Source organism: Dermacentor andersoni, chromosome 1, assembly GCF_023375885.2.
Source record: "Dermacentor andersoni chromosome 1, qqDerAnde1_hic_scaffold, whole genome shotgun sequence".
Classification (NCBI taxonomy): domain Eukaryota; kingdom Metazoa; phylum Arthropoda; class Arachnida; order Ixodida; family Ixodidae; genus Dermacentor; species Dermacentor andersoni.
The window spans coordinates 112,499,462-112,521,181 of record NC_092814.1 but is presented as its reverse complement, the minus strand read 5'-3'; the positions used below and the strand labels follow the sequence as shown (position 1 = coordinate 112,521,181).

The 21,720-nt window shown below is 45.2% G+C and overlaps 1 protein-coding gene across 5 annotated transcripts in view; it reads right to left on the bottom strand.

The window, feature by feature from the left end:
• The window catches only part of LRR (capping protein regulator and myosin 1 linker 1 leucine rich repeat protein), a 213,580-nt gene that overhangs the window by 64,592 nt on the left and 127,268 nt on the right, over positions 1 to 21,720 (bottom strand). For all 5 annotated transcript variants that reach the window (XM_072286631.1, XM_072286632.1, XM_072286635.1 and 2 more), the window contains one exon: positions 17,976 to 18,063. In XM_072286631.1, the coding sequence (XP_072142732.1) occupies positions 17,976 to 18,063 (88 nt within the window). The remainder of the gene's footprint in view (positions 1 to 17,975; positions 18,064 to 21,720) is intronic.

Sequence of the window (21,720 nt, the reverse complement as noted above, 5' to 3'; positions counted from 1 at the left end):
AATGCATAATGGCAATTATGATGCAACTGTGCTGCACGATTTTTTTTTTAAGCAGTGAAGATGGTGCAATTAGTTGGGAGATATATAGTTGTGTCTCTACAATCGGGAGGATTGGTAAGGAATCTGGGAGTCTCCCGGACAAATCTAGAGAGTTGGCATATATGCAAACCATATTTATTCATTACGAGACGATCACAATTATAAGTCGAATGTGCCAGATAACTACCCTGTGCTTAACGATGCAATCACCAACTTCCTTGGTGATTGGCTGTGGAACAAGTGTCAGCAACTTCATGGAAATGCTCACCTACTACCTAAAATCCACATTCATTTGTCATGACAATAAGCTTTTAATCAAGAAGCAGGGAGTGTGTATAGGTTCATGTTTGGCACCCATACTTAGCGTCATTTTGTTGGCACGCTATGACAGGGGCTTACTCGGTCGCCTACAACTGACGATCGTGAGAATATTTCGCTTTGTTGACGACTTTTTAGTATTTTATCCAGTTGACCCTTGTGACACCAAGTTAACCTCCAAAACAACTATTGACGCCTTCAGTGAGCTAATGAAGGATTTTACATTAACAACGGAAGAGCCCACCAAGGACCGTTTAAGGTTTTTAGACATCGAAATTGTTTTTAAACCTCATTATGTGTGCCAGAGCTACTCGCCTTGCTCAAAGAAAGGGCTTCTTCCATTTTCATCTGCACACTCCAAACTCGTAAAATGAGGTATCGCTAAGGCATGTTTGTGAGCTGCTCTCAAACGCTCGTGCGAGTACTCTGTTGAACAGGGCTTTCCAGCGCAAGTCAACAGACTAACATCAGCAGGCTACCCGACCAGTGTGATGTGCAGTGTTGCTGATGGCCTTGTAAAATAGTTAAAAAATGACGGAAAACAAATGATGCAGTCACTGCCTTTGAGGTCTAGGCTTGCCGTCATTCCTTATGTACACCGTGTTTCCCATAACATTAAGAAAATTGTGGCCAAGACAAGAGTGAGGGTGGTGTGCAATGCCCCTAATAAACTGAGCAGGTTGTGCAAAATGTCAACAGGGTGGATACTGTCGCGTGCAAAAGCTGCTATAAGAATCATGTTCACGGCTTCATTGACTGTACAATGCAGGTCATCTATAAATTCCCGCTTGGTTGTAAACGTTGCTATAGACAAGAACGGCACCGCGAGCAGCACTGCTGCGCCGGCGTGAGAGCACCGCATGCGGGGCAAAATTCAACTAGTGGGTGGTTCGCCTCTCCCATCTCTCGTTCGCACCGCCTTGATTGCCTCTTGCACAGTGTGTGTTTGGGCAAGTTTCGTACCGCGCGCTGTGTGTGCCTACGTGCGTGTGCATGTACGTTTTATTAGAAGGATGACGTACACGCTTCTATTTGCCTTTAAGAAGATCGATATGCTTGATGATTATTTTTATGGCTTCAATGTGGCGAAAGGGCAGCGTCTGCTTAGCCATATAAGTGACGCTGAGCAGGTAATTAAATAAGGTAAGGGAAGCGGAGGCGGAAACCTACACCTGCTGGAGGTGAAATCATCGCGCCAGGAGAGAAACGAGCACTGGCGTCTAGGATGAAACTTGGCATGCGAATGTCTATATCAGGCAAACGGGTAGGTGCATTAATGATCACCTACGCGAGCATGCTGCTTTACTAAAAAAAAAAAAAAATAAAATAAATTATGGGGTTTAACGTGCCAAAACCACTTTCTGATTATGAGGCACGCCGTAGTGGAGGACTCCGGAAATTTCGACCACCTGGGGATCTTTAACGTGCACCTAAATCTAAGTACACGGGTGTTTTCGCATTTCGCCCCCATCGAAATGCGGCCGCCATGGCCGGGATTCGATCCCGCAACCTCGTGCTCAGCAGCCCAACACCATAGCCACTGAGCAACCACGGCGGGTGCTGCTTTACTAAAAGGAAACCCATACAGTCATCTGGCTGCCCACTGTAACACGTGTGGTTGCACCCCGATCTTTAAGAAGTGTGAAATAATTGTCAAATATAGTGAAAAGCCTGCGCGGGAAATCTTTGAGGCATTTTGCATATACAAAAGTGCCGACGCGTGTGTCAGTTCTGCGTGCCCCACGCTCTCAACAAAGCAACTGCATTATCTCCATGACCGACGCTTATCCTTCTTATCCTTCTTTTTCTGTTCTTTATGTCACATTCAATGATGTCTTTATATGCTGCTTCTGCAAATAAAGCATTTGGTTGCTAGTCAGCGCTTTGTCCTGTGCTCTTTACTCGCTTGTCCTGTGTTGCGCTGTTCCTGTTTTGATTCAAAATAATATATAATATAGCCAACATCTCTACATCTCAGCTGGCACAAGAAACTGGTCAGCCGACAATAGGCAGAAAACAAAACTTGCTGCTGACCAGCTGACTACTGTGCGGGTTGGTTTCGAAAGTTTCCATTATCCAAATTATTATCTCATTATCTAACATCATCCTCAGGCTCACTGCAAAGCATCCCAATAATTAATTGAGGATGCAGCAAAATAGCGGGAGTGATGCTCGCGCAGGAGCTACATCACTGGACTGCTTGCCATCTTTGCAATCACTGGGCGGGCATGTCTTCCCAATAATTAAAAACTGCGTATGCTAAAGAGAAATACTAAATGAGTTTAGACTGGCACGAAAGTATTCTTTCACTACTCTATGGTCATTCTTTGGTGGAGAAAGGTTGATTATTACTGAAAAAATTTAACTATGAATGTCAAACTTATCGTCTTTGATTTTCACACCAATATCTTAGCACCAGCATGCAAGAAAGACGCCACATATTTCAATGCTACTTTTTCGTATTTGGGCTGTTTTGGGACATGAAATGTTCTAAAAAATTAGGAGGTTGAGTCTTTGGTACATTTATAATGCAATGCAGTCTTTCTTTACAGGTAAGCAACTATCTAGACCCGAATAAATGCTGTCAAAATAAATTACGTCACAACTGGTGCAGAAATTTCACAGTACAACAGCCATAATTAGTTTTGGTGCCATTTCTGCCTTACAAAGCATACTCTCACGGTAAGAGTGCCGGCTTCGCTAGTACATAAGTGCAATTTACTAATGCAGATAAAACTGTTATTCCTCTGTGGCAACCATAAGTACTACCACTCCTCCCCCCCCCCCACGAGGGTGGTAAGTACAGCAGGAAGCAGCATGTTGCAGGTAGCTTTGGTGCCTGGCTCTGATAACACTTTTGTCTGTATATAGTGCCACTGTGGCATTGGCCAAAACACATGTTGCCAGTTGTACACAAGCAGAGCTGCATGCTAATCAACATGTTCTAGTGGCCACTCACAAAGAAAGATGCAAATAAATATACATCATTTGTCAAAAGTACAGATGAACTTTGTTCATGCGTTTTGAAAAAAAGAAAAAAAAAGATACTCACTGGGAAAACGTACAATCCCAAGTAACTAAAAAATTTGACACACAACATTTGTGGACATCTACGTAACGCGAATAGTACTGTACGGGGCTCCGGCGACTCAAGAAGCATTAAGGGCTTCATGTCGCAGAAAATTTGGCGTCTGCATCCGAGAAAATCATCTAAAACGATGCACCCAAAACCACGCAGGCCCTCTGCCTGGTGCATAGACATTACCAAGCAGAAAATTCGTAATGTACGACTTACACACAATTTATAGACATGATAGCATCAGATTGTAATTTGAATATAAAAGAAAACATCATTCTGTTATGCGGAAACTCAAGCGCACGCCCCTTTTCCAGCTGCCATTTGAGGCGTGTCTGAGTAGGAGCGGCATGGCCCGCTCAGTTGGGCAAATAATAAGTAGCAGTATTAGTAAGTACCAGGAAGCTCGCCTTTGTGCACAGCGTTCGCCGACGGGAAACCAAAACGAAATAGAGCTGGTGGGCGACATCAGAATGATGATTTGTTGTGTTTTATGGCGCAAGGGCCAGGTATGGCCAAAGAGCGCCAAGCCAATGGTAATGAGATCAAATTGAAACGTTAAATTACAAGTAATGAATGTTACAGGGCTGTAGAGGGGCCTAAAAGATGGTCACTGCAAAATGGGTAATAGCTACATGTAATAAAACTATGACTATGATTATGAAGTGTGGCAAGCATGCGAAACAGGCATTGCAAAAGAATTACATCGTGATAAAATTGTTCATCTTGATAAAAAATTTTGAAAGAGCACTACTGCCCTAACAGAAACCTTGAAGCGCAAGGACCTGAAGGTGTGTGCTGTCCAGAACTACTATCATAGCAGCATCCTCTAGAAAGAGGATGTGCTACGATACTATTGGGCTATTAACATGCAGAACCACATCACTCAAGAAACCTAGGACAGCTTTGGTGGTAAAAAGCGGTTCCTTACCAAGAAACATACCAGGATGGAGAGGGATACAATACCGGTATGCTAGGGGAAAATGTTTCCTTCTTTCTCTTTCGGCTTCCCGACACTCCACGAGGACGTGGAGGACGGTGAGCCTTTCACCACATCTACCACAGGTAGGAGGTTCGTTGCCAGTAAGCAGAAAATTGTGAGTGCCATATGTGTGTCCTATTCTAAGTCTACAGAATAGGACATCAGTCCGTCTTGTTTTTGTAACGGGGGGCCAGAAACCTATCCTTGGCTTAATCAAGTGGAGCTTATTATTTCTTTCATTGTCCCACATGCGTTGCCAGTAGCTTCACAGTTTCGTTCGCAAAAAAGGCTTGAGGTCTGTGGCAGGAATAGCAGTTGTGGTATTGCCAGCTTGAGGTGTAACTGATGTGGCCATTTGGTCGGCCAGCACATTACCTTCAATGCATCTATGACCAGGGACCCAGCATATTGTCACATGTCTACGAGACGAATAAATATTGCACAAGAGACAGTAAAGCTCAATGAAAACATTATTTTTGTGTTTTCTTAAGGACATCAGTGCTTTTACAACACTTAACGAGTCCGTGAATATTATCGCTTTCTCTAGCTTTAATTTGTGTATGTGCTTCACCGCAGACAGTACTGCGTACGCATCTGCAGTAAAGATGCTTGTATGGAGGTTCAGTACACCTGCTTCAGAGAAAGAGGGTCCAACAGCCGCGTAAGACACACCAACATGCGATTTCGACGCATCGGTGTAGAATTCCGGACAACAGTACTTCAATTGGAGTTCATGGAAATGCATTCTTATTTCGAGCTCTGGTGCGTATTTTGTACCTCTTACAAAAGATATGTCACATTGTATCACCTGCCAATCCCAAGGCGGTAGCTGCTTCGCTGGAGGCATCAAGCGGTGTTCGAAGAGTGGAACATCCATTTCCAGGCTAAGCTCCCTCACACGGAGTGAGAAAGGCTGTCTCACAGAGGGTTGATTACGGAAGAGTGCAGTACACGTCGAATCGTTAATAGTTTCACAGCACGGATGTTCAGGATTAGAGTGCACTTTAAGGAAATATGTGAAGCTGGTGTAAGATCTCTGCAGATTGAGTGGCCACTCATTCGATTCTACATACAAGCTTTGAATGGGGCTAGTTCTGAATGCGCCTGTGGCCAGACGGATACCTAGGTGGTGGACAGGATCCAGCATCTTTAGTGCACTCGGGGCGGCAGAGTTGTACACTATGGCACCATAGTCTAACCGTGATTGAATGAGGCTCTTGTAAATATTCATTATACACTTCCTGTCGCTACCCCATGTTGTGTGTGATAGTATCTTTAGCAAGTTCATAGTTTTTAGACATTTAGTTTTTAGATATTTTATGTGCGAGATGAAAGTAAGCTTAGAGCCAAGTATTACACCTAGAAATTTCTGTTCTTTGTTAACAGGTATTTGTTGTCCACCCAGTTCCATCCACGGGTCTGGAACCAGGCCTCTCTTTCTTGTAAAGAGAACGCATGTACTTTTGTGGGGGTTGACTTTAAATCCATTTTCGTCTGCCCACTTAGATATCTTGTTCAAACTCTGCTGTACTTGTCTTTCGCACACTGCAAGATTACATGATTTAAAACCTATTTGTATGTCATCTACGCACACGGAATAAAATATAGCTGGTGGTAATGAAGCGCGGAGCGTGTTCACCTTAATTATAAAGAGGGTGCAGCTGAGCACACCTCCTTGGGGTGCCCCAGTTTCCTGTATAAATGGATGTGAAAGTACATTCCCGACTTTCACGCGAAATGTACGGTTGGACAAATAGGTTTCTATTAGGGTGAGCATATTGCCACGGATGCCCATTCCCGACAAGTCTCTCAAGATCCCTTAGCGCCACGTTGTGTCATACGCCTTCTCCATATCGAGGAATACGGATAGGAAATATTGTTTATGTAGAAAGGCGTTGCGAATGTTTCTCTCAATGCGCACAAGGTGATCAATTGTGGACCACCCTTCTCTAAAGCCACAATGAAAGGGATCAAGCATTTGGTTTAATTCCAGGAAATGTATGAGTCGCCGATTAATCACTTTCTCAAACAGCTTACAAATGCAACTTGTGAGGGCTATCGGGCGGTAACTTGACGTCAACGAAGGGTCTTTACCTTGCTTCAGAATGGGAATAACAATCGCTTCTCTCCATGCAAGTGGAAGATATCCAGCCGCCCAAATAGTATTAAAAAGTGCAAGTATTGACAGTTTAATGTCAGTGTGTATGTTCTTATGAATGAATGAATGTGTGGTTTTTATTGGCGCAAGGGCCAGGTATGGCCAAAGAGCGCCATGCAAGTGTTAATGATTTCGCAGTGGAGTGATGGGTTCAATGGAGTTGATGTGACGTGGCTATAAAAGGGCCTAAAATATAGTCGCTGTAGAGTGCGTAAAATGTACGTGTAATAAAATTATGGCGATGACAAATGAGCGCATCCTCTGGAAAGAGGATGCGCTACGAATTTATTGGGCTCATAATATGTAGGACAACCTCATTTAAAAAATTGAGGACTACATTGGTGTTGAAAAATGCTGCCTTACCAAGGAACATAGCTGGGTGAAGAGGTACGCAATAACGATATGCAAGAGGAAAATGTTTCTTTCTTTCAGATTCGGCTTTGCGACACTACAAGAGGACGTGGAGGGCGGTCAGCCTCTCACCACATCGACCACAGGTTGGCGGTTCATTTCCAGTAAGCAGAAAATTGTGTGTACCAAATGTGTGCCCTATTCTGAGGCGGCAGAATAGGACATCTGTTCGCGGAGATTTTGTTGGGGAGGGCTAAAAACCTAGCTGTGGCTTTATAACGTGCAGTTTATTGTTTATTTCTGAGTTCCACATGCATTGCCAGTGTTGTCGCAGTTTCTTACGCAAGAAAGGCTTCAAATCTGTGACAGGGACAGCAGCTGTAGAAAAAGTGTTTAGTGATGTGAGTGATGTGGCCGTTTTATCAGCCAGTACATTACCCTCGATACCTCTATGGCCAGGTACCCAGCATATTACTACATGTATATGTGATATATAAATACTGCATAAGAGGGAGTAAAGCTCAATGAAAACAGGATTTTTAAGCTTTTGTAATGAAATTAACGCTTTTACGAGACTTAGCGAGTCTGTGTATACAATTGCTCTGTCGAGTTTTATATTCTGTATATGTCTTACTGCAGACAGTACTGCATAAGCTTCTGCAGTGAAGATACTTGTTTGCGGGTTCAGTAAGTCAGATATAGAAAGAGAGGGACCAACAGCAGCATAAGATACACCAGCATGTGATTTTGACGCGTCTGTGTAAAATTCGGAGCAGCTGTACTTCGATTGAAGTTCACGGAAATGCATAGCGATTTCGATGTCAGGTGCGTGTTTTGTGACCTCTACAAAGGATACATCACAGTCTATCACCTGCCACTCCCAGGGCGGTAATAGCTTAGTTGGAGGCATTAGTCGATGCTCGAGAACAGGGACATCCATTTCCGTGCTAAGTTCTCTTGCACGCAGTGAGAAAGGAAGTCTCATGGAGGGTTTATTATGAAAAAGTGTTTGACACGTTATGTTGCTAACAGTTTTGAAACACGGATGTTCTTTATTGGAGCGCACATTGAGAAAATAGGTAAAGCTGATGTACGTTCTCTGAAAATGTAGTAACCACTCGTCTGACTCTGCATATAGACTTTCCACCGGGCTTGTTCTAAATGCACCAGTGAACAGGCGGATACCTAGATACCTAGAACGGGGTCTAACATTTTAAGTGCACTCGGTGCAGCAGAGTGATATACTACGGCACCATAATCTAACCGTGATCTAACTAGGCTCCTGTAGAGATTCAACAGGCACCTCCTGTCGCTACCCCATGTAGTGTGGGATAGAACTTTAAGTAAGTTCATGGTTTTTAGACATTTTTCTTTAAGATATTTTATATGTGAAATGAAAGTGAGCCTGGAGTCGAGAATAACACCTAGAAATTTGTGGTCTTTCTTGAAGGGAATTTGTTGTCCACCCAGTTCTACACAAGGATCAGGTACCAGGCCTCTCTTTCTTGTGAAGAGAACACAAGAGCTTTTGTGCGGGTTGACTTTAAATCCATTTTGGTCTGCCCACTTGGACACCTTGTTTAAGCCCTGCTGTACCTGTCTTTCACACACTGTAAGGTTGCAAGATTTGAAGCCTATCTGTATATCATCTACGTAGACGGAATAAAACATGGCCGGTGGCAGTGAAGGACGAAGTGTGTTCATTTTAACGATAAAGGGAGTGCAACTGAGTACTCCCCCCTGGGGTACACCTGTTTCCTAAATAAAAGGTTGCGACAATACATTGCCGATTTTCACGCGGAAGCTACGATCTGACAAATAGCTTTCAATTATGTTCAGCATATTTCCACGGATGCCCATCTCCGACAGGTCTCGCAAGATCCCGTAACGCCATGCCGTGTCATACGCTTTTTCCATGTCAAGGAATATCGATAAGAAATACTGTCCATGCATAAATGCATCGCGGATATTTCCTTCAATGCGCACCAGATGATCGGTTGTCGACCGCCCTTCTCTGAAGCCACACTGATAAGAATCGAGCATATTGTTGAGCTCAAGGAAATGTATAAGTCTGCGATTTATCATTTTTTCAAAAATCTTACACATACAATTCAAGGAAGGGTCTTTTCCCTGCTTTAGAACAGGAACCACAATCGCTTCTTTCCATGTGGATGGGAGGTATCCCGAAGCCCAAATAGTGTTGAATAGTGTAAGAAGTGTAACTTGTGCATCAGTATGTAGGTTCCTGATCATGTCATACATGACTCTGTCAGGTCCCGGTGCAGTGCTTTTGCATGTGTTCAAGGCAGCTCTCAACTTGGCAATACTGAAAGGCCGGTTATACGGTTCATTCTGCCTGGATTTTCGTATGATTGGCTTACGCTCTACTATTTCTTTATGTTTAAGAAAGGATTGGGAATAGTGCGTTGAGCTTGACACTCGCTCAAAGTGCTTCCCAAGTGAGTCTGCCTGGTCTTTCAGTGTATCGCCCTGTATGTTTACCAGAGGTAGTGAATATGTTTGTCGCCCTCTTATCCTATTAACCTTGTTCCAGACTTTGGCCTCGTCTGTATAGGAATTTATACTCGATAAAAACTTCTCCCAACTTTGTCTTCTAGCCTGTCAGCGGGTTCTCCTGCCTTGGGACTTTACTTTCTTAAAGTTAATAAGATTCTCCGCAGTGGGAGAGGCGCGTAACAACCCCCACGCTTTGTTCTGTTTTTTACGAGCGATCCTACAATCATCGTTCCACCATGGGACACGCCGTTTGCATGCCAGGCCATTTACTTCTGATATGCACTTTGATGCGGCATCTATTATAAAGGCTGTAAAATAATCAACAGCAGCATCAATTCCTAACGAGGTCATGTCATCCCATGATATACTAGTTAGGGTTCGGAATTTCTCCCAGTCAGCTGTGTCAATCTTCCACCTAGGAGCCTGTGGTGGATATACGTTCTCTGTAGGCGTTCTTAGCAGTATGGGAAAGTGGTCACTTCCGTAAGGATTGTTGATAACTTCCTATTCGAGTTCGGGCAGTATACACGGGGAAACTAGGCTGAGGTCAAGTGAAGAAAATGTTCTCTTTGCGAGAGAATAATTTGTGGGTGTCTTCTTATTCAGCAGACACGCACCAGAAGAGAAAAGGAACTGTTCAACAAGACGACCTCGCGCATTTATACGAGTCGCCCCACATGCAGTTGTGCGCATTGGAATCCTCAAGCACAACGTAAGGTTCTGGCAATTCATCTATGAAGGACTGAAATTCATGTTTAGTTAATTTGTAATGTGGGGGTATGTAGAGTGAGAAGACAGTGATAAGTTTGTTGAGGAGAACAGCATGAACCGCCACTGCTTCAAGGGGCGTTTGTAGCTGCAAACGTTGACACGCTATGCCTTTCTGAATAACAATGGCAACACCGCCCGATGATGCGAGAGCATCATCGCGATCTCTGTGAAACGTAACATACTGTAGGAGGAAATTTGTGTGTTTCGATTTTAAGTGTGTTTCCTGTAGACACAGCACTTTTGGATTGTGTTTGTGGATAAGTTCCTGCACGTCATCAAGGTTTCTAAGAAGACCTCTTACGTTCCATTGAATTATTTGTGTATCCATATTGGAAGTCAATAGGTGCTGTGTGTACAGAAAGTCACATATTAATTAGAGATTTCAGAGATTAGATTACAGAGCTCATTCGAGGCCCTGTAATCGGGGTTTTGCCCTTTCTGGAGCGTTCGAGGGAGCCTCGCCGCTCCTTAGGCGCTTGACGCGCCGTGAGGACAGGTGTAATGACCATTGCCTCTTGTGAGGCGCCGGACACATGCTTTTGCGAGCGAGAAGTTTTCTGTGAGGGTCCTGCCTCGGAAGGCAAGACCCCTGCGCCCACCAGCCCGGAGGTCGATGGGGCTCCCTGAGGGATTTGGCTGCGTCAGCTGTTGCCAGCGCTGGAATGGGCCGGGGAAGTTGGGGCAGCCTCGGCTGCGCCCACCTTCGGGTTCGATGGCCCCGTCTGCTGTGTTGGCGCAGCAGCAATAGCTGCAGCCGCCGAGGGGGCGGATGGCGTCACTGCCGCCTCACTGGGTGTGGGTCGGACAGCCGCCAGAGTCCGTTGTGGCGCTGCCCCCTGACGCGCCAAATCGGCAAAGGTGTGCTTTGGCAGGAAGGATACCCGCCTGCGTGCTTCTTTGAAACGTATGTTTTCTTTTACTTTAATCTTAACTATTTCCTTTTCTTCCTTCCAAGATGGGCACGACCGCGAGTATGCAGCGTGCTCACCTTCACAGTTTATGCAATGGAGAGTTTTCACAAGATTCAGAAGTGTGCTCATTAGCACTGCATTTAGCGCAGGTTTGGCGGCCTCGGCAGCTCTGTGAGCTGTGACCGAAACGCTGGCATTTGAAGCAACGCAGGGGATTAGGGATGTATGGCCGAACACGGAGCTTGATATACCCGGCCTCGATGGACTCGGGCAGGACACTTGTGCCAAAAGTAAGTATCAGACGTTTGGTCTGTATTTCCTTGTTGTCACGCCTCATCTTAATTTGCTTAACGTTGATGACGTTCTGCTCACTGAAGCCCTCCAAGAGCTCAGCCTCAGTCAGCTCCAAGAGATCATCGGAGACTACGCCACGGGTGGTATTCATAGTACGATGCGGAGTTACTGTCACTTTGGCGTCGCCAAATGATACTAGGTTGGGTAGGTTTTCATATTGCTTCAGGTTGCGGAGCTCCAAGAGGAGATCACCGCTTGCCATTCTGGATGCTTTGTAACCTGTACCAAGAACTTGGGTCAGAGACTTGGACACGAGAAATGGTGAGATTGTTCGTATGGGTGTGTTTGGTGTTTCGGAATGGACTACGTGGAAGCGAGGAAAAGTTTCTTTTTGACGGGCGAAAAATTCTAAAACATCATCAGTGCGCCCCCTCTTCAGGGAGTGATCAGGTAGTGGGGGAAAGGAGGTAGCCATAGGAGATTGTAATTTCGGCAGTAACGCCAGCCACCCACCATGGAGTCCTACAAGGGGGCGCTGCAGGGCCTGTGAAACACGGCCTGCAAACGCCAGCTGTACATTACCACTATAACCAAATATGAAATAACCTAGGTTGGTTATTCACACAAGGTTAACCCTTGCTGCCTGGAAAAATTGGAAGTAAAGAGAAGCCAGGAGAAGACAGGAAAGGTGGAAAGTGAGAGAAAGACGAAGGCTGGAGGGAGAGAGAGACAGGAAAAGGCAACTACCGATTTACCCCGGGTGGGTCAGTCCGGGGGTGCCGTCTACGTGAAGCAGAGGTCAAAGAGGTGTGTTGCCTCCGCCGGGGGGCCTTAAAGGTCCAAACACCCGGCATCGGCTCAACCCCCGGGATCCCCCTTTCCCCGGACACGGCTAAGCCGCGCACGGCTACACGCGGGAGGGTCCAACCCTCATGTGCTCGGGTACGTAGTGTCGCAACACACCAAACGCCTGCTGACGCAGACGCCCCTGCGGGCTGTGTACGTTCTTAATCATGTCGTACATTATTCTATTGGGTCCCAGTGCAGAGCTGTTGCATACGGTCAAGGCAGCTCTCAGCTCGGCAATGCAGAAAGGACGGTTGTACGGTGTGTGTTTTGTGGGGATTTCCGCTCAAATGCCTTACGTTCTTCTATTTGTCTGTACTTGTTGAAGGATCTTGAGTAGTGTATGGAGCTTGACACATGCTCAAAGTGCTACCCTAGGGTGTCTGTCTGTTCTTCTAAGGTATTCCCTTGATTGTTCACCAGAGGCAACGGATTTATTTGCTGCCCTTTTACCTTCCTTACGCCATTCCAAACTTTCGCCTCCTGTGTGTACGAAGTTATACCTGAAAGGAACCTTGCCCAGCTTTCTCTCCTCGCCTGACGTCGTATCCGCCTTCCCTGCGATTTTATGTGTTTAAATTCAATTAGATTTTCCGTATTCGGCGATCTGCACAATATTCCCCATGCCTTATTCTGCCTTTTTCGTGCATTTCTACAGTCGTCATTCCACCAGGGAACACGTCTTTTAGGTGAACCACCATTCGATTGCGGGATCAACTTTTCAGCAGCATCATAAATAAAAGCGGTAAAATATGCGACAGCATCGTCTATACTAAAATTGTTTATAAAATCTGGTGATAAATGAGTTGATTCCTTACAATGCTCCCAGTCAGCCGATGCTAATTTCCAAATGGGAAGGCGGGGAGGGTTGTCAAGCTGGGTTATTAAGTTTAATGTTATCGGGAAGTGGTCACTTCCACATGGATCATTCATTACATTCCATTTCCGATGAGGGAGAAGGGAAGCGGAGCCTATTGCTAGGTCAATGGATGAATATGAATTGTGTTGAATGCTGTAATATGTTGGTTTCTACTTATTAAACAGGCAGGTACTAGAGGTCAGAATAAAGTTTTCAATGAGTCAGCCTATTGCGTCGCAACGCGCGTCTCCCCACAGCGTATTGTGGGCATTAAAATCGCCCACAAGTATGTAGGGTTCCGGGAGCTGTTTTATGAGGTCAAAGAAATCGGCTTTTTGGAGGTTATAGCTTGGGGATATATATATCGTACAGACAGTTATCAACTTATTGAAAAGAATCCCTCTAATTAACACTGCCTCGAGGGAAGTTTGTAAGGCTACCTGGCGACAACTACGCACTTGTCTGCAAGGATCGCTTCACCGCCGGACGAGGTGTTAGCCTCAACACGGTCCTTGCGGAAAATGATGTACTGTCGGAGGAAGTTTGTGTGTTGTGGTTTTAGGTGTGTTTCCTGTAGACACAGCACTTTTGGATTGTGTTTGTGGATAAGCTCTTGCACATCATCAAGGTTCCTAAGAAGACCTCTGATGTTCCATTGAATTATTTGTGTATCCATATTGGAAGTCAATAGGTGCTGTGTGTACAGAAACAGAAGTAGTGATTATGGAAATTACAGAGATTAAATTACAGAGCCCTTTTGAGGCCCTGTAATCGGGGTTTTGCCCTTGCTGGAGCGTTCGAGGGAGCCTCGCCGCTCCTTAGGCCGTTTGGTGCGCCTTCAGGACAGGTGTAGTGTCCATTGCCTCTAGTGAGGCTCCGGACACGTGCTCTTGCGAGCAAGAGGTTACCAGAGAGAGTCCCGCCTTGGAGGGCAAGACCCCTGCGCCCACCAGCCCGGAGGTCGATGGGGCTCCCTGAAGGATTTGGCTGCGCCGGCTGTTGCCAGCGCTGGAAGAGGCCGGGGAGGCCGGGGCAGCCTCGGCTGCGCCAACCTTCGGGGTCGATGATCGCTCATTCTGGGTTGACGGAGCAGCGCTAGCTGCAACCACCGCGGGGGCAGATGGCGTAGCTGCCGACTCACTGCTTGTGGGTCGGACAGCCGCCGGAGGCCGTTGTGACGCTGCCCCCTTACGCGTCACTTCGGCAAAGCTTTTCTTTGGCAGGTATGCTACCAGCCTGCGTGCCTCCTTGAATGAGATATTTTCTTTCACTTTGATCGTTACGATTTCTTTTTCTTTCTTCCAGGATGGGCACGACCACGAGTACGCGGCGTGCTCCCCATCACAGTTTACACAGTGGAGAGCGTTCTCACAAGTTTCAGTGGTGTGTTCTTTGGCACTTAATTTAGCAGAAGTTTGGCGGCCTCGGCAGCTCTGCGAGCTGTGGCCGAAGCGCTGGCATTTGAAACAACGGAGTGGGTTTGGCACGTACGGCCTAACACGGAGCTTGATATACCCGGCCTCGATTGACTCGGGCAGGACACTTGAACCAAAGGTGATTATTAAGTGCTTCGTCTGAATCTCTTTACCATCTCGCCTCATCTTAATTCTTCTGACATTGATCACATTTTGTTCGCTGAAGCCCTCCAGGAGTTCCGCTTCAGTCAGCTCAAGCAAATCATCATCCGACACAACACCGCGGGTGGTGTTCATTGTACGGTGAGGGGTTACTGTTATGTGGGTCTCCCCAAATGACACTAGTTTCGGTAGTTTTTCATATTGTTTCAAATCGCGGAGCTCCAAGAGTAGGTCACCGCTTGCCATCCTGGACACCTTGTAACCTGGACCAAAAACAACTGTCAAGGACTTTGACACAAGGTATGGTGAAATGTTTCGCACTGCTTTGTTTGGCTTTTCAGATTGAATAACATGGAACCGAAGAAAATTCTGGATTTGGTGTCCGAAAAACTGAAATACATCTTCAGTGCGCCCTCGTTTCTGAGGGCGATCAGGAAGTTTGGGGAAAGAAGTTTCCATAAAAATATATAAAAATTCAGAAACAGTGCCGACTGCCCACCACGGAGCCCAACGAGGGGACGCGGCAGAGCTTGCATGCAAGTCTGCACGACGCCAGTCGTACGCCGCCACTATAACCAAATATGGTGTACCCAGGGTTGGATAGCCACACAGGGTTAACCCTTGCCGCCAAGAAGAAGGAAGTAAATAGAAGAGAGAAGGAGACAGGAAAGGTGGAAAGTAAGGGAAAGACGAAGGTTGTAGGAAGAGAGAGACAGGAAAAGGCGACTGCCGATTTCCTCCAAGTGGGTCAGTCTGGAGGTGCCATCTATGTGAAGCCGAGGCCGAAGAGGTGTGTTGCCTCCGCCGGGGGGCCTTAAAGGTCCGAACACCCAGCATCGGCTCAACCCCCAGGATCCCCTTTTCCCCAGACACGGCTAAGCCGCGCACGGCTACACGCAGGAGGGTCCAACCCTCGTGTGCTCGGGTCCGTGGTGTCGCAACACACCAAACGCCCGCTGGCGCAGACGCCCTTGCGGGGGCGACATCAGAATACCATGCTTACGATGCCGCTTGAGCGAAATGTGATGCTCACATAGTGCCTCCTGCAGCAGGTAATGGCGGCACGTTTGAGTTATTGCCTACTAAAAGCATGCAATATGCTTCCAATGGCACTACAGATAGGTGCTGTAAAACAGATAGGTGAAGATGCTTATCGCAATAAGGTTAGCGGTGACAGCTGTGAAAGCAATGACCAGGGAAGAGATTTGCTGGTAATGGAATAAGAATTAATCTTAAAAGAACGGAAGCTTCAGCGAGTTTGTAAGACACGATGAAATAACTGTACAGCACCGAAGAACGAGGGCAGACAAAAAGAACAGACAGGTCGAGTGCGTTGCTGTTTTCATGCGAGAAAAGGCAGGCGAGTATTGCGGGGAAGCTGACGCGAAGGGAGGCTGCTGTTCTCGATCATGTGCGTCTCGCGATTTATGTTGTTTACAGAGGATCTAGCGGCCTGAAAACATAATATATGACCGCAATCTGCAACAAGGAATGGCGGTGCATTTGTGTTATCGCCTATTAAAGATAAAGATGTGCAGTATGCTTATAACGGCATCACGTGCTGTGAAACAGGCGCAGATGCCTATCACCATAGGGGTGGCAGCGATAGCTGTGAATGCGGCTTGCGATGACCCGGGAGGAGATTGGCTTGTACCAGATAAAAAAATGAGCGCACACCGGCATTATCATGCGAGATGGGCGAGCGAGTATTGCAGTGAAGCTGTCATGGTGGGTGGTTACTGTTCTCTATCGCGTGCACCTCGTACATTTTATTGTGATAGACACTCAAGGCGCATTTCCACCGTCGGCGCTGCCATGTTGTTCCACATAAATTCCAAGTGGGATAACATTGGCACCGCACACTGTATGTGCAAGTGAAAGCGTGCAAGGGTGAGCTAACGATGTTGGGTGGCTCAATCTCGCGCACGCAAGGGAGGAAGCGCATCTTCCTCCTTTATCGCGTGGAAGCTTCGGGGGAGGGGGAGGGGGGCACGTTCTATTACAGCAGCGGCTGCGTATGGCGTCGCCACGTGGGCCCTATCTTGAAAGCAATCTGTGATGGCAACAGAGGGCGCCGAGTGCTGCCAGATTCGTGTGCACTGTGTTCTCGCCGCTTAGTTCGCATTAAAGAGAGAGGCAGCATGGTCAATTTGCTCGTTACCGCTGCGATGCTAGCAATTATGCTGTATGTGCAAGTGAAAGCGTGCAATGGTCAGCTAACGATGGTGGCTCAATCTCACATGCGAAAGGGAGGAAAGCAGGGAGGAAGCGCATCTTCCTTCTTTATTGCGAGGAAGCCTCAGGGGCGATGTTCTAATACGGCAGCGGCGGCGTATGGCGTCGCCGCGTGGGCCATATCTTGAAAGCAATGTGCGATGGCAACAGAGTATGAATGAACCGTATGAACCGGTAACGTATAACCGGAACTGGAACGTATGAACCGGTAAAAAATAAGCGCAACCCAATTGGGCCATTTTGTGCCTTCTCAATCACGAATGTTGGAGTCAGGAAATCGCATGTAACGTGACCGTATCAACGAGGTTCCACTGTATATGGGCTATGTTCTCTGCGACAGACAGGCTAGCTACAGGATGCTTAAGTGGGTTCCTTTGATATGCCATAAGTTAGGACGCCCTGGGGAATGAATGGAACTTTGCACTTGCCATATAGAGATCTCCGAGTGTCAGGAGTGCTACGGGAGTCATACTACACGGCCGAAAAACATATGGTGAAAGTTCTGATTAGCCTATACACTTATGAGAAAAACTGTACTTTCCATTTAACATCTATATTTTTGGATTCCAGATCATTTAAAGATTTCAAAGATGCCATCAAAGTCCAAATTAATTGGTCTACTATTGTGTATGGAAAAGGTCTCCCACTTCAACAACCCTTATTATTGGAGTAAGTTTTTTTTGTGTGTGTGCAGAAAATACACACATTGGGTACAACACATTCTTTGTTGGATTATGATGTTTCATGGTAACAAGCTTAAACTGTATAAATTTACAGTTTTGTTGGTGAAAAGGGACACTAAAGCATCTGCGGTTGCACTGTGTGTTGAGCCACAAGTCTAGCTAAATCTGATGCTTTACTTCTCATCACTTCTATGCTGGATGAAGTGCCACTGTAGAAAACTGCTGGACTAGTGTAACGCTTCCCCATACAAAATGTTACGAGAGCTCTATGGTAGCATCATAATAAGGAAGATAGTGTGCTGACAATATAATAATCTGTTAAGTTTGAACAATGCAATGATTAAAACCTAGGACTTACCAAGTCGCGGTGACTTCGTGGCAGGCTCTCAATCACTTCATCTAGGATACGATCAGAAACATGAGCTGCTATTGTCAAGTTAATTTCACTGAAAGGAAGAAATGGCAAAAGAAGGTGAAATTAAGAACCAGAAAAGTAGCAAAAGTAACAGCCAGAAATTGAACTTTTTCTTTACTGGGCCTATAGAAATTGATATATTTGATCTACAGCTTTACACGTTGTTAAACATTTCTTCTGGAATTTTTCTACTAGCAATGCCATTCAATGTCTGAAATGACAACTGAACTTAACTATCGGTCAGATGCAACTATTTCTGACAGATTTTGGACTCTGGAAAAATAAAACTTAGACTGAAGGTATCGGAGAAACTAGCCTCCAGTGCGCCGGGCACTTCCTCAATAAAACGGTGCAAAACTTGCGCTTTGGTCAACTCGGCAATGTAATTTTTAAATGAAAGCAGCAGTGAATGCACAGAAGCTTTTGGCGGGTAGTCTAGTTTTTAAATCCAACATCTAGTCTGTTTTAACGATGTCTCAAACAACAGTAGATGCTCATGAGTACGTGCTATTTTGATAATTGCGGTCGACTTATATCAAGTGCAATTTTATTGTTCCGTTATATCCACCAGCCTTTCGACAGCATATGCACAAATTGTTGCGAGCAATCCTTCCTGTCATGTGTTCACTCACACAAGAACATGCAGTCGATTTCAGACTGGCCTTCAGTGTTAACAGTTTAATTTCTTATTTTTTGAGCACCACCAGTACAAGTGCCCTTATTCATTACTGTACAATATTATGCAACACTCCACATTACTGTGCAATACTGTACAGAAACTGAACAAAGCATGTGGAGGATCCAGTACCACTTGAATGCACACTAGACCAACTTGCTTGCACAGAACAGTTGATTGAACACAATAATCAAGCATGAGAAGGTTTCTGCATGCTCCCTGACCTGAAAACTATTGCTTCACAAGGCTAAATAATGCAGAAATAAATGAACCAGTTGCTTACTGCAATGAATAAAAAACAAATGGTCTCTGCACAATAGGAACTTGCGAACTTACTGCTTTCTCGCATAGCGTGGGCATCACTATGGCTAGTATTGATGCCAAAAATTTTGCATAGTATTTGTTTTTCATGATCTGACTTACAAAAGTTTGGAATCAGGAGCCCGACAAATATTTTGTACATTTCAGATTTTTTAAACTCTCAGTACTTGAGCTAAAAATAGCAAATTATTACTTTCTTTCCTGTTCCTTGAGACACTTCTTTGACATTTCACAGACTAATTCTCAAAAATTGTCTCAGCAATTTTAACTACTTTACATCAATTCAAAACACCAATGATCAGGCATTTTATCTACAATGATAAACATTGTGACGGCGACGTCTTCAAATAAAACATGAGAACATAAAAGCACCGATAGTAAGCGCATTTATAGCGGTAATGAAAGAGTTACTTCAAAAGTAAATAAATGGCATAAGCGGTACTTTATTCTTACTTTTTTTTTATACAATGAGAACAGAACAGCAGAAGAGTAAAAATTATAAAAGAAACGGCTTTTTTTTCTAAAAAGAACAAAGCATTCCCTTTTAATTTAAAAACAAAATTACAATATGCTTTCCTCACAAGCATGATTACAAAGACGGCGCCGAATAAAACAACACACGAAGAAAGGAGACACGAGACAAGCATGTAGGCGCACTAACAACTGTGTGATTTATTTCTTGACGTAATATATAGCTGCTGTCAAGGATCAAAACAACAAGAATAAATAGGGCAGTCATCTGCATCGCACAAGGAAGCCAAGATACAGAATAACTTCTAAGTGTCGCTCTCAAGATACGCCAGTTCCTTTGTCGAAAGAGAAACTGAGGCTTCACTGATACAATCACCACCACGCTTCTTGATCTCAAGCGCTTCCAATATCTCCCTTGTCAGTTGATCATCAGCTCTGTTCAAAACACAGGTTCTATCAAAATCTGGGATGCACTTGTGAGCCTTACAATGCGCACTTATATGACCGGAGAGCTGGTCTTCCATCTTATATTGATGCTCATGCAATCTGTCATTCAGACATCTGCCCGTTTGGCCTACATATGATGAACCACACGACAAGGGAACCGAATAAACTACTTTCTTTACACATCCGACATGTTTCTGCCCATGTCTTTTTGCGCAAGCCTGTTTGTTTTCCCGATTTCCTGCGTTCACTTTGGCACACATCAAACCAAGGCCTTTCGGAGCGGAAAATATAACCCAAACACCAGCTCGTTTACCTACTTTTTTGAGATTGTGAGATATGCCGTGAACATATGGAATGATGGCACACCTGGTTTCAGAAGGGCCTGCTCGACCCTGGTTTACAACACTAGGTTGCTTGAGCTGTTTGAGCATTTTTTCTGCAACAGATACGATCACATGGTGAGGATAACTTGCCCCATTGAGGCGGCTGACCTGACAATGAAAACTGCTTTGCAGCCGATGCACGCATGACTTGTTAAGTGCGTTGGTTAAACATGCTATCCGCCTTCTCTGTTGATATAAAAGACTTGTATTACTTGATACCACAAAATGAATTGATGGAAAGCGTCAATGACTGCATCGATAAATTTGGAGCAGTTGCTTTCCAGAATGCCTCTGGCATAGCAGTAGGTTCCTTTTTGGAACTGCTGTACGTATACCTGAAGTCCATGCACATAAAATGGAATGACGACATCTTTCTACAGAAAGAGGGTGTCTGTATAGGTTCGTGTATAGCCCCTGTTTTAAGCGACATCTTTTTAGCTTCAAAAGACAACTTGTTAAAGCAGTGCATATCGGGGACGAATGTTATGCAGATCTTTAGATTTGTCGATGATGTTTTAGTGTTCTTAGATTGTGACAGTCCAGAATTGGAGACCCAGTCATCATTAGTATTGTCAGAGTTTAAAACAGCCTTGCATCCTCTAACCCTGACCCACGAGCTTCCGGCTGATTACTATATAAGATTTTTAGATTTACAGTTCATTTTTTCATCGTGTCTTGTGTGCTGGCAGTTCAAGCCAAGGGCTAGCAAACCCATCCTCTCCTACCATTCAGCTCATTCAAAAGTAATAAAACGAGGCATCATTCAATCATGTTTAACAAACGCACTTAACAAGTCATGCGTGCATCGGCTGCAAAGCAGTTTTCATTGTCAGGTCAGCCGCCTCAATGGGGCAAGTTATCCTAAACCATGTGATCGTATCTGTTGCGGAAAAAATGCTCAAACAGCTCAAGCAACCTAGCGTTGTAAACCAGGGTCGAGCAGGCCCTTCTGAAACCAGGTGTGCCATCATTCCATATGTTCACGGCATATCTCACAATCTCAAAGTAGGTAAACGAGCTGGTGTTCGGGTTATATTTTCCGCTCCGAAACGTCTTGGTTTGATGTGTGCCAGAGTGAATGCAGGAAATCGGGAAAACAAACAGGTCTGCGCAAAAAAATATGGGCAGAAACATGTCGGATGTGTAAGAAAGTAGTTTATTCCGTTCCCTTGTCGTGTGGTTCATCATATGTAGGCCAAACAGGCAGATGTCTGAATGACAGATTGCATGAGCATCGATATAAGATGGAAAACCAGCTCTACGGTCATATAAGTGCGCATTGTAAGGCTCACAAGTGCATCCCAGATTTTGATAGAACCTGTGTTTTGAACAGAGCTGATGATCAACTGACAAGGGAGATATTGGAAGCGCTTGAGATCAAGAAGCGTGG